This window comes from Poecilia reticulata, chromosome 5, assembly GCF_904066995.2.
Source record: "Poecilia reticulata chromosome 5, P_reticulata-male-v2, whole genome shotgun sequence".
NCBI lineage: Eukaryota > Metazoa > Chordata > Actinopteri > Cyprinodontiformes > Poeciliidae > Poecilia > Poecilia reticulata.
In genome coordinates, this window is record NC_088834.1 from 29,320,738 (window position 1) to 29,333,294 (window position 12,557).

Below are 12,557 nucleotides of genomic sequence, written 5' to 3' on the forward strand. Positions count from 1 at the left end.
TGTGAGACACGGATTCATTTCTATGATCAGCTCAGCAAGACTACGGTAAGGGATTCCACGATGTTTAAAAGCTCACAGCGATATTCCAGTAGAGTTATTATGAAATATGGACATACTAGCAAACCAGATTTCAGCCCCATTTCTGTAGTGCAGAAAACACTCTTGAATGTTAGTTTTGTATTTTAACTCAAATTCTCCAAGGGTAAGGCTAACGTACCTCAGATTTCAGATTTCTTTTTCAATTGTGGCAAGTCATTGTTAAAGAAAAATATTCTTAAGAGCTGCTTTTGGGTGTCATTTGCTATACAGCTCAAAAAATTAGAATCTTGTATAAAAGTTGTATATTTCTTGCCAGTCATCTAAGAAAGTGAAACAATGATTTTATAGAGATTCATCGAAATAATTAAATTTTTGGTCAAATTTTAGTGGCTTACAGACAAAAAAACTAATAATAATAATTAAGTGTCTCAGAAATTTTGAATATCCCATTAGAGAAACCCCCAAAGACATGTTTTAATCACATATGTCACAAATATTAGAAGAATCACAATAAGTCTAGCAATTCTGACCTTGGTAATTTTTGAACGTTCTTGTTACAGTTTAGCACATAAAATGAACTAATCAAACTTTGTGACATTTTGTCTTTGGTCTTTTGGAAGCAATAGGACTATCAGCTTTTACTATGGTAATTAGTTTAAAGTTTAAAGTCATGATGGTTTGCATCATGACACCATGGATACACATGAATAATAAAATAATTCTTCTGAGCCACATTTCAAAAGCAATGTGTTATTTTCAGTAAGTTTATTTGTTACTTTTGTCAGTTTCGAGTTATTTGACCGTTGTGGGTTTTTCTGTCATTAACAGAAATGGGCTCCAGTTCAAATGGGATTCTTGGCAAAGCAGCTGAAAAACTGTTACATGTGAATAAAAGCAGAATTACATAATACAAAGTGTTTTTAGAATCCCAACATCATCAGATTTAGTCTGACAGCAGAACAACTAACTCAACATTGTTGGGACATCAAGTTTGACTGTGTCTCGCTCTTTCAAACAGTCTATTTTTCTTTCATTCATGCTTACATACGTTGGGATGCATGTGACATATCTGTGGTTTCTTGATAACAGAACAACAAATGATGCCATCTAAATACCTTTTGGCTTTCTGTGTGTGTGTTTGTGTCTCTGATATCTAGCCAGCGCTATTGCATTTGCAACCCCGGTGTGGTGAGACAGTTCAGGAACCCAGACACCATCTTCATCCTCGCTTTCGCCATCATCCTCCTCAACACCGACATGTACAGCCCCAATGTGAAGCCTGAGAGGAAGATGAAACTGGAAGACTTTGTTAAAAACCTTCGAGGTGCTTTGTCTTCCTTCCACTCACAGCTTCCAGCTCACTGTCACAACTCTGCTTCAACATTCAACTCACTATAAACTTAACTCCTAACTTGTCAGGTGCCTTTTGTCACATTAAAACCCAAAACTAAAAGTCCCCACTTCACTCTTACGCACTAATTTGTATCGTCTTATCTCATAAAATCCCATTAAACTGAGGGTATTATTCAAAATCAGCTAAACCTAAATCTAACTGGTCAGTTTACTTTTGTTTATTTTACGGCTTTGGGCTCTTTCTGCAAGCTAAATGTGACTGTGCAGTGAAGCTAGCTAAAAATGAATAAACCAGCTAAAAACAAATAAGCTAGCTAAAAACAAATAAGCTAGCTAAGAATAAATAAGCTAGCTAAAAATGCGAAAAGCAAGATTAATCTAAAATCAGCAGTTCATTTGCAGTCATAAATCCATTAAAATGAAACTAACTCTTCCTCTCTCAATACCTCTTCCTCATTTTCTGAAAGGTGTTGACGACGGGGAGGACATACCCCGAGAGATGCTGGTGGGGATATACGAGCGGATTCGAAAGCGAGAGCTCAGGACTAATGAAGATCACGTGTCCCAGGTTCAGAAAGTGGAAAAACTGATTGTTGGGAAAAAACCGGTAAGGTTGTTTTCATTCTTTATGTGAAGCCATTGTCTTTATAATGTTAGACATCAGTTTTGAAGAGCCCTTCATGCCGGCATACTGAAATATGCATTTAAACTTGACTGTAAAGTGTAAATAGGAACAGTGACAAATGTCCTGGCCCACTTTGGTTGATTTAATTAATTAATTTATTTATTTTAGAATTTGTCAGGGCCAGAACTGCAAAAAGGCCATAACAATGTCTTTATTATGAAAAAAAAAAACTAAAAAAAACCCTGAAAAATATTCCAGGATGTTTGCTAAGATTTGTAAATCTGATCTGATGTCAACTTGTATTGTTTTCCTATTGCAAAAGTTTCCACGCGTTCAATAACCTCAAAATGTGTTTTCATTGTAATTGCAGATTGGGTCTTTACACCAAGGTCTTGGCTGTGTAAGTATTATTTCTATGTGTTGATATGTAGCATTCTCATGTTAGCATTCATGCCCCTTGAACTTTGACTCATCCTGCCCCTGTTACACAAAAAACTTTCAGTGTATTTTACTAGAATGTTATATAAAAGTCCAAAAAAAACAGTTGTGCAACACTGTGAGTGGGAATGAATGAAATGAAAAATATGAAAAACATTTCAATATGCAAAATGTCTGGCTCAATGATTTTTACAACCACTTTTTTTTGTAAATGTCTCCACCATCTTTGAAGTTTTGCAGGCTGAATTTTTTTGCCCATTGTTCTTAGTAAATGTATTTAAAGCTTTTGGCTTCAGATTTGATGGAGATCATCTGTGGAATTGGTCTTCAAGTCTTTTGACTTGAAGTTTGAGCGTTAGGTTCCACCTAAGTTGACCGCATGTCAGTCCAATGTATGGATGTTCTTTGATCGGAGCCATTTCCTTGTGGCTCTGGCTGTATGTCTTAACTGTATGCTAATATTGATATCCAATATTAATACTTCTGTTATGCCAGTAGTTACTAATAGGGTTGCACCGATTGCAGTTTTCTGGCCGATTACCGATATGTCACTAAACATATAGCGAGAAAGTTGCTGAATTGGCAGCAGTGGGGCGACTTTCGCTAATTATACTTCTCAAATGATCTATGTGTATCTGCTGGAGAGATATCATATTGCCTCTTTGACTCTGAGATGATGACGGATCATGTGCAGGTGCTGTCGCTACCCCACCGGAGGCTGGTGTGTTACTGCAGGTTGTTCGAAGTACCTGATCCCAACAAGCAGCAGAAGCTGGGCCTGCACCAGAGGGAGATCTTCCTCTTTAATGACTTGCTAGTGGTACGTCCACTAGTGGCAAACTGCTCTTCCACAAACACTAAGACTGAAGGTTTTACCGTTTATCAGAGTCTCAGCAAGACATATCTGCTTATTTTTCTTAGGTTACCAAAATATTTCAAAAGAAAAAGAACTCGGTGACATACAGTTTTCGTCAGTCCTTCTCGCTCTACAGCATGCAAGTTCTGCTATTTGAGAATCAGTGTAAGTATGTTTTCTTTATTTATTTGAATAAGTTTCATGTTTAGTCAGGACACATTTAGGGTTCTGAGTTTTCAGGTTGGGTTCTCCCACCAGAGTGTTTCCGGTACTAGACCAGGATCTCATCTGTTTTATTCTGACTTTCTGCAAAGAAGACAGTCAACAGAATATTTTATTTTACTTTTTTTTCTTTTCTTAAACTGGGTGAAGCTGAAACTGAGCCACTTGAGGAGTTACATAGACCATATTTACAGATAGAAAAGGATGATTAGTTGACAACTATTTCAATCACCATTAATCAGATATATTGCTTTAGTCCTGGCAAGTTATATTCTACATATTTGGTTAAACCTTTAAGCTTTCTTTCACTAACATCTAATAGGTTCCCTGACTCATCTGAGTGAATTGGAGTTAAACCTGTGGATGTATTTTAAGGCCACACCTAAAACACACTGATGAATATAACACTTCAGACCAGTTCTGGAAAAGATATTGGAAAAGTCTTGACCAAAGAGCTTATTCCCATATAGCGTATAATAGCAAAATGCCTTTGCTATTTAGTTTAGTTCAACTGGTTCAAATGTGGCAGTTGGGATCGGCCAACGAGTCATCCCACAATGCATTGGGTCACCAGCAATAACTAACAAAAATTAGTTTTAAGATGAAGTAGCTAAACATTAGAAAAAACTATAGGATTAAAGCTAAGACGAGACGCCTGGTCTTAGCTGACACCCAGGGCGCCCGTCTGCTTCAAGGTTCACATTGTGGACATTCAAAGACGACACTCAGCAGTTATTTGAGCTACAGTGACCTCTCTGTCTCCATGAATCAGTTTAAATATATAAAATATAATATTTAGGAGTGCTCCAGATAGGAAGCACTCCTAGATATGAAGATCTTTTGTTTCTTTTTCTTTTCTTTTTTTTCAGATTATCCCAACGGCCTGCGCCTGACCTCGGCCATTCCCGGCGCAGACATCAAGGTCCTCATCAATTTCAATGCTCCCAATCCTCAGGACCGCAAGAAGTTTACCGACGATTTGCGAGAATCTATTGCTGAAGTCCAAGAGATGGAGAAGTATCGGATAGAATGTAAGCAGAGCCTTTCATACTGTCCTTTCTCTTCATACTCTCTTTCCTTTTAAATATGTGGTGCCCAAGCGACAGACACTCAGATGTTGCGTGTTTGCTTGGTGCGCAGCTGAGCTGGAGAAGCAGAAGGGTTTGGTGAGGCCCAGCATGTCCCAGTGTTCTGGGTTAAAGAAGGAAACTGGGAATGGAAACCTGAGCCGAGCCAGCCTGGACGACAGCTACGCCGTCGGTGAGGGTCTGAAGAGGAGCGCGCTCAGCAGCTCCCTACGGGATCTCTCTGATGCAGGTAAGGTCTGAATGTTACATCAGTGCCTTGACTCCCATCTCGTTTTACTTTTTGGTTGGAGAAAAGCAAATAGTCCAGCTGGATGCCAGCATGACGCTTTTCACTCCGGTTTCATTTGACGTTTGGGAAAAGGAAGATTTGGATAGTCAGATTCCCAGTACAGGAGCAGGGAAGGAAATCGACGCCATTGCCGAGACACCCAGGTGTTCTTCACTTGAAGCCGCCCACTAATAGGCTTGTGTTGCTAGCAGGAGGGAGGAACACCGTTTTGTAGGTCACTGTGATCAATCCAAGCTGCTTAGTGAGAAGGAGGGATTAACGTTCTCCAGTTATTCATGCAAAGCGAGCAGCAGCAGAAGATGCTCCACTGCAGAAAAGCATTGGCACAAAAACCCGAGGACGCCAGTAAAATGACACGGCTGGTTTGAGCTTTATCTCAAACCTGCTTTTGAGAATAAAAAATAAGGTAGTATGTTGCCTGTTCCCCATACAGTTTTCAAAAAACAATTCAGGATGCTTGCTTATTTTTTTAATCACAACCACAACTTTCAGTGCATTTTATTACGACATAAACCAGTGGATAACTGTGGACTGGAAGGAAATCGTTCCTTTTCTCTTTTATTCAAGATAAAATTCAGGTAAGCCAATCACCAAGACAACCACCAGGCCGACAGAAATTAAACGTACTACGTGAAATGCCACGTGTAGCCAATAACAAGTGTCACACATGACCTTGAACACAACATCGCCTTGTGTCCCACTACAACATGGGTCATTTTGGTCAAGTAAATGTGGGGGCTGGTTGACCTTTTGACCTTTAAACCTTCATTATTATCTTCAAAGCCAAAGCAGCACAAACAAAAAGTTTTCCTACACAAGCATAGGAGAGTTGATTGACTCCAATTCTATCTGAATTGAAGAATTTAGGAGCGGCTGGTTGACCTTTTATGACCTCTGGAAACATTTCTTAATATCTTTAAAATGATAGCGGTAAAAACAACAATTTTTGCTACACAAGCCAGCAAAAACATTTGACACCAATTTTGTCCAATTTGAAGAAGGTGGGGGGACCAACTTCTCTCAGGTGGGACAGAGGTTATCCTTCCTGTGAACGCCGCTGGAGATGCAATTGGACGCTTTAGGTCAAAAGGTATTTGTGAGTTAGAATGGCCAAGTCAAAGTCTCAACCTAGTTTCAACCATGAATCTGAGCACAATTTAAAAGCGGATGTTCTCCAAACTGTCTGACTGAGCCTGACAGTTTCATAAAGAACAGTTGGTGAAATGTTCAGTCTGTACGCCAACAGATCTGAAGCTGGAGCTAAAGGGGGAGCAGGTTATGTAGCGTACTAACTCAGGAAGGTGAATACACACTCACCACACACTTTCAAGTTTTGCCATTTACAAGCTGAAATAAAGATGAACAGTTAAATAAATAGAGCTAGTTCTATTTTGAGAAAGCTATAATTAACAATATTTTAACCTGGGGTGTTTTATTTTTCTGTCTTATTTGGAAATGATATTGAAAATGAATAAACTTCCTTCATTTCTCTCCAAGTGGAGCTTATTTGTTGCTCCAAGAGTCTCCTGCTAGTAGAACCTTAGCTCGCCATGTAGCCACCCAAACAAACCCTCACTTTCCTCACACAGACTCCATGTTCTGGCGTTAGTTTGGATAAGTTTTGTCCCCGACCCTTAGCTTCCCAAACACCCTGACCAAAGTCAGCTGCTTAGCTAGTCGTGTGGCTCTCAGAATGTGTCCGCATCGCCCCCCTGTGGACAGACAGGGTGTGTGCACCTCCATGTTTTAACCAGGCATGTCTTATCTGTCATGTGCCGTATCCTGGGCAGGAAAGCGCGGGAGACGCAGCAGTGCAGGATCACTAGACAGCAATCTGGAAGTAAGTAGGCAGCGGCTGCTGCCACGTTGCCTCCGGCCGCCTTTTGCGTTGCTCGCTCTCAGTGTGCAGATTCTATGAGATTTATTGTTTCTGTGTGCTGTGCTGTCCAGCTTCCGTTGCTTCTTTGCAGCACTGTGCATGCATTCTGCTGTGGCTGTGGAATTAGGCTTGGTTGTTCACTGCATGACTAGACTAACTGTAGTTCAGACTCATGTCGTCATGCTGCTCTGCTGACCTTAGACTCACCTTGAAACCCATACGTGGAAGCTGACTGTTGTAGTTCTACTCTTCCATTGATGCAATAACAGATGGTGCACAGTTGCGTTAGGGAAGTTGTCCTTTCAGCATGTTCCCTGCATCTGTGTGGTTAAGAAGAAGTTTTTGCCCCGTGTTTCCATGACGTTTGTTTTCTCCGTTGCAGGGCTCCATCATTAGCAGTCCTCACATCCGGCGGAGAACCCCTTCGGGTCGAGACTGTGCGTCTCGTCACAGCGGACACTCCCTGCCCAGCTCCTCTTCCCTGCTCGGGTCTCTGTTTGGCACCAGGCGGGTGAAGTCGCCCGGCCCCCAGAGCCCACACCCCACCCTCGTCTCCCACGCCCCGCACCCGGCTAACCTGCACCATGCGGCTCGAGCGGAGTCGGACTCGTCCGTTCCTGTCCATCCTCACCCCATCCCCTTCTGCCATGTGACCCAGAATCCCCCGCCTTACCACCACCACCATCACTACCACCCACCGCCCCATCTGCAGCAGGCGCCACACCAGTGCCATGCGCCTCCGTCTCACGGCCAGCAGCCGCCCTACCCGCCATACCCACAGCACAGCCACGGCAGCCACTCTGTCCACGGCGGCCACCTTCACGGCCCGCCACCGACGCCAACGCCATCGTCTCAGGTTCCCAGCAGCAGCACCAAGCCCAAACACAGCGGCATCAGCACAGTGGTGTGAGTGGATCACGGTGAACCATACCATGTAAAGACTTTTACCGGATGAAATCGTCACACTGTGCGTCTCTGGTCTGCAGATGATTCCAGACTCGAGCATGGACTTTGTTTGGCGTCATGTTTCTGAAAACTTTCCCTCCTTCATCCCCTGCATTTCAAAATACAAAATATCTTACCAAGACTTTTTGGTCTAGTTTCTAGAGCAAATGTCTTGGTACTAGAGGTGCACCGATTGCAGTTTTCTGGCAAGAAAGTTGTGGAGTTGGCAACAGTGAGGTGACTATTGTTAATTGTAAACATGCATACATGACTTGGTGGGCTGGTCTGTCAGTAAAACCTTTCTCACCGGAGAGCAAAAGAGGACAGTGGTTGATTCTTAGACCTTTGCCAAGCTAGATAAGATCGGTGGATAAGATGGGCTTCACATGTAAAAATTGGTCGATCACTGAACTCCCAAAATGAAGGAAATCGGCACCGATAAATCGCTACTTAGTGCATTTGAGATAAGACAAAACTGACACGTAACTTTTCAGCAAGATAAGTAGCTTTGCTCTAAGTCAGTGTTTCTCAACTCCAGTCCTCAGGCCTCCCTGCCCTGCATGTTTTAGGTGTTTTCCTTCTGCCACACCTGGATTGAATATGTTGATGATTACCAGGCTTCTGCAGTGCTTGGTGGTCATGCAATCATTTGAATCAGCTGTTCTGGAATAGAGGCACATCTAAAACATGCAGAGCAGGGGGGACCCGAGGACTGGAATTGATAAGCACTGCTCTAAGTCAATAATCTGTAATATTGATGGAAAAGTTCTAGTTCCATTGGCAGATTATGTCACTTATGGGAAAAATATATTGTTTTAAGTGACATAATCTGTCAGTGGAATTAGTACTTTTTCATCAATATTAAGGAATTATTGACTTAAAGTTAGCTACTTTATCCTGCTGAAAATTTACTTGTAATTTAGTTTTGCCTTATTTCAAGTGTACTAAGATATTTGCACAAGAAACTAGATCGAAATGACTTGGTAGGATTTTGTGTTTTTGCAGTGTAGCACTGTGTGTCTCAAATTCATAAAAAGCAACAAGATTTAACCTCCATGTATTTAACAGAAAATGCTAAACGGCGTCGCAGAGACAGTGGTTATTTAATGTAGCAGTAGCTCACAGTGCACTGTGATATATCTCTGGTAGCAGTTCTAAATGTGCCAATTACCGACAGGATTTATCGAGGTAGTAACTAAAATTTACTCAATATCTATTGTGCATTATATTTTGTAAAAAAAATAATAATAATATTGGCTGTTACTATTCTAATTAATGCCAAGCAAATGGGTTCAGTTAAACTCAGTAGCGCTGCACATGAGGGGGCCGTAGTTAGGAACCAGTATGGCGCTGGTGTTCGGTCACTGGATGCCCATCCGTGTTGACGATGTCGGTAATCCGCTGGGGTTCGTTGTGTTAGGAGTTGGCCGTCGTTCGCTCCTGGCTGTAAACCGCTCAGCTTTTCTTCTTTTTAAGTCAAACGAGTTTTAAAAAACAAAACAAAACAACAAAAAAAAAAGTAAAAATCTGAGTTCCGTGTTGCTCCGCTACCTCGAAGGGTTCTACAAGTTTGCGTTTTGAAGACGCCACGCCGAGTCACTGACCGTGGCAGCCAGCGCCTGTATGCTTTCCTCACTTCAGAAAGCAGTTCTATATCAGCGACCCAGCAGACATATTGCTGGATGCCTCTGTAGCATTTTCAGTGGATAGAGTGACGAATATCAACACATGAAGTCTCATTTTTTATGTAAGAGTTTTTTGTTGTTGTTTTACTTGTTTTGTCTGATTTTATTTGTTCGGTGGATCCTAACGTTTTGTTTGTGTTCTCTGTCATGTCCTCCGGTGTTTCAGTGCAGTTGGCATCCACGTGGATTTGGATGGGGTGAACCCCTTCCACACTGAGACGGGCAAAAGAAACGCTGGGCGAGCAACACCGTGTTCCCAGAACTATCTCAGTTAATTAAATACATAAAAGAACTAGAACAGAATTATAGAAGAGGTGTGCTTTATTTGGATTGTATGAAAGGCATACAAAAAGTGGAGCATCAACCAAAGTGGAGAATAAATGTTGCTGCTGTTCACTGCAGGTCCAGCGGCTGGTTTTTCTGGATGTTTCTACAGTCTTTGAACAGACAAACTGACTTTTTTTGCCCATTTTCTACTTAAAGCTGAGTCAGATTGGAAGGAGAGAGTCTGAACATTAGTTTTCAAGTGTTCTGCAAAAATTCAAAATCTTCTTCGTCTATAATGCAAATATCTTTGCACTCCTGAAATAGGACTAAACTAACTAACAAGTAACTTTTCAGCAATAGTTTCAAGTAAATTTTTCCTTAATATTGACAAAAACATTCGAGTTCCATTGGCAGATTATTTCACTTATGAAAATAAATTTTCCAAATAATCTGCCAATGGAACTAGAACTTTTTTTTTCTTGCTGAAGAATTACTTCTAAGTTAGTTTTGTCTTATTTAAAGTGATCTAAGATGTTTGTTCTAGAAACTAGACCAAAATTACGTGGTAAGGTTTTGTGTTTTTGAAGTGTGGGTAAAAAAGTCTCCATTCATTTTCTATAGATTGTAAAACCTTCACAGGAACTTTCCCACTTGTAAATCACATCACTGATTTAGTTTTTCAGATGGAACTCTTCTATTTTCACCTTCTTAATCCTTGGGTTACATTGAGACTACTCAGTTTCTCTTTTTTTCCCTTCCACCAACTAATTTGCTCTAAAGCTTTCAGTAAACACATTTCAGACCAATCGTCTTATTTAAAAGCACATGTCTGAAAATGATCTTTCCAGCATATCTATGGTTTTCTTTGCATTTCAAGTAAACAAACAAACAAAAAATCAAAGCTTCAAGTTGTCCTCACTGGTCCAATAATTCCCATTCAGTGGTTTTTTAGAAATGCTAAAATAATAATAATAATAAAGTAATTGAAAGTATATGCTTCTGTGCAACAAAGAGTTTAATGCTGTGGCAAAGATGGCGCCTCGCATCACAAATAAATGATGTAATTTAAAAAGCCTGGTGAAAATATCGTATGTCTGCGTTACAGGAGAAAACACTGAAACACAAACTTTATGATGCTCATGTTCTGTGGAATCTGTAATACGCCGTCGTTGTTCTGAGTATAAAAATGATGAAACGGATTCATAAACCACAAAGCTGAGCGGCTTTATTCAGTGTCAGTCATGCTGGCTCTGGCTAAGCTAATGACAGTGAATCTCAGCAGCCCATCCAAATTCAGAGTGAGATGCTTCGCTGCATGCCGTTGATGCCTACGTCTTCTTTGATCTGTCCATTTCTTTTCTTTTTTTCTTTTTTTTTTACTGTTTTCTATCATCAGCATGTGTGACTAAAACAATCTGGTTCATCTCTGTTGCTTGTTTACATGTAGACGATTTCTGCCGTGTCATCCGGCCTTGTCACTCCGACGCGCTCCTGTTCACTCTTTGCACATTGCGACACGTTGCTGAGTGTGAAAACCTACTGTGATTTAAACGTATGGTGTGGAGCAGTTTGGAAACCGATGGTATGTTTTTTGTGGTAGCAAAGAACGATAAATACTTGTACATACTCTGTAAATTATACTTTTAACTAGGTATAATTATTATCAATGTCTACAGGTGAATTGAAAGTACATCCCTCCTCCCCATGACTTCCACATAATCACAGAGCTGCTGCTGTTTGCCTCTGATAGGACTGAATTATCACCAGATCCAGGAACGTCACACGGTCTTCATGCTCCTCGCCTTTGCTTCCATTCTTCATCTCTTGTGGTCAAGCGTGGAAGTCGAAGGGAAGGCGTTCTGTTTGGAAGTAGACAAATTCCCTGTTAATGTCAAACCAGTCCTGTGATGATTATTGAGAACATAATAAAATGATGCACTATAAGAGCTGAAGTGTCTCTTGATTTTACTTATGGTTGATGTGAATGACTGTATGAACAGCACTTCCTTCAGGCCAATGGCAGCTAAGCATGGGCTGGTTACCAGAGTCATGGTATATTGTGTTTTTTTTTGCATCCATATAAAATCAAAATGTATCCAATTAATAGATTTGATTGCTGACTGGGTGTACCTAGTGTATCTGCAGGGTAGATAAGCCTAGAAATACTTTCCAGTTTGGTGAGAAATATTTCTATTTATTTAGAACAGACAAAAATAAGAAAATGAAACAAATTATGATGGCAAATTGACATGCAATTATTATCTGTTCAAACAGGAGCAGGTAGAAGATACAAGATCGTGTGATTTCCTGCCCCTCTCGTACCCATCAGCCCGTGTTTATATATTTATGTATAAATATAAAATCTCTGTAAATGTAAATGTAAAAATTAGTTTTACATTTTTGAAGTCAGTCATTTCTAATTCTGACTTATTTTTTATTTATATACGCACCCAGATATTTGACGTTGGATTTTACAGGATTAGTAAAACCGGTAGATACATGACAGTCTATTGAAGGAAATTTCCACATTTCTTTAAATTTAATATAAGGCCTCAAGCCTTCGAAAATTCTTCAACGCATTAGAGAATTTTTGAAACTTCATTCAGGTTGTTTGAGAAGATTGACTGATTGACTGTTGATCTCAAATCTTTGCGAGATTTGGGATACAAACACGCTGAGCTGTTTGCATCTTCCTAAGATGTCTTAATTACATTAAGAATATATGTCTTTTTTCCAAACTGAAATTAATATAAAGGTTTGAACATAAATTCATGCGCTATCAGAGCGAAGACTTTATAAAAGTGTAAAAATGATTCAGAACCTTCATTTTCAACTAAGTGGTTATAAACAATTAAGTCCAAAATAAGGTGA

General features: G+C 40.3%; 1 protein-coding gene across 9 annotated transcripts in view; it reads left to right on the forward strand.

The window, feature by feature from the left end:
* The window catches only part of iqsec1b (IQ motif and Sec7 domain ArfGEF 1b), a 77,012-nt gene extending 65,380 nt beyond the window's left edge, over positions 1–11,632 (forward strand). For 5 of the 9 annotated variants that reach the window (XM_008410363.3, XM_081607441.1, XM_081607438.1 and 2 more), the window contains 10 exons: positions 1,197–1,363; positions 1,860–1,999; positions 2,388–2,417; positions 3,150–3,275; positions 3,377–3,476; positions 4,403–4,564; positions 4,674–4,850; positions 6,701–6,750; positions 7,172–7,695; positions 11,134–11,632. In XM_008410363.3, the coding sequence (XP_008408585.2) occupies positions 1,197–1,363; positions 1,860–1,999; positions 2,388–2,417; positions 3,150–3,275; positions 3,377–3,476; positions 4,403–4,564; positions 4,674–4,850; positions 6,701–6,750; positions 7,172–7,695; positions 11,134–11,212 (1,555 nt within the window). In that variant the 3' untranslated portion in view covers positions 11,213–11,632. Of the gene's footprint in view, positions 1–1,196; positions 1,364–1,859; positions 2,000–2,387; positions 2,418–3,149; positions 3,276–3,376; positions 3,477–4,402; positions 4,565–4,673; positions 4,851–6,700; positions 6,751–7,171; positions 7,696–11,133 lie in introns of those variants that run through there. The other 4 variants (XR_014087665.1, XM_081607443.1, XM_008410367.3 and 1 more) reach the window with 4 other exon arrangements.
* The last annotated feature ends 925 nt before the right edge of the window (positions 11,633–12,557 follow it).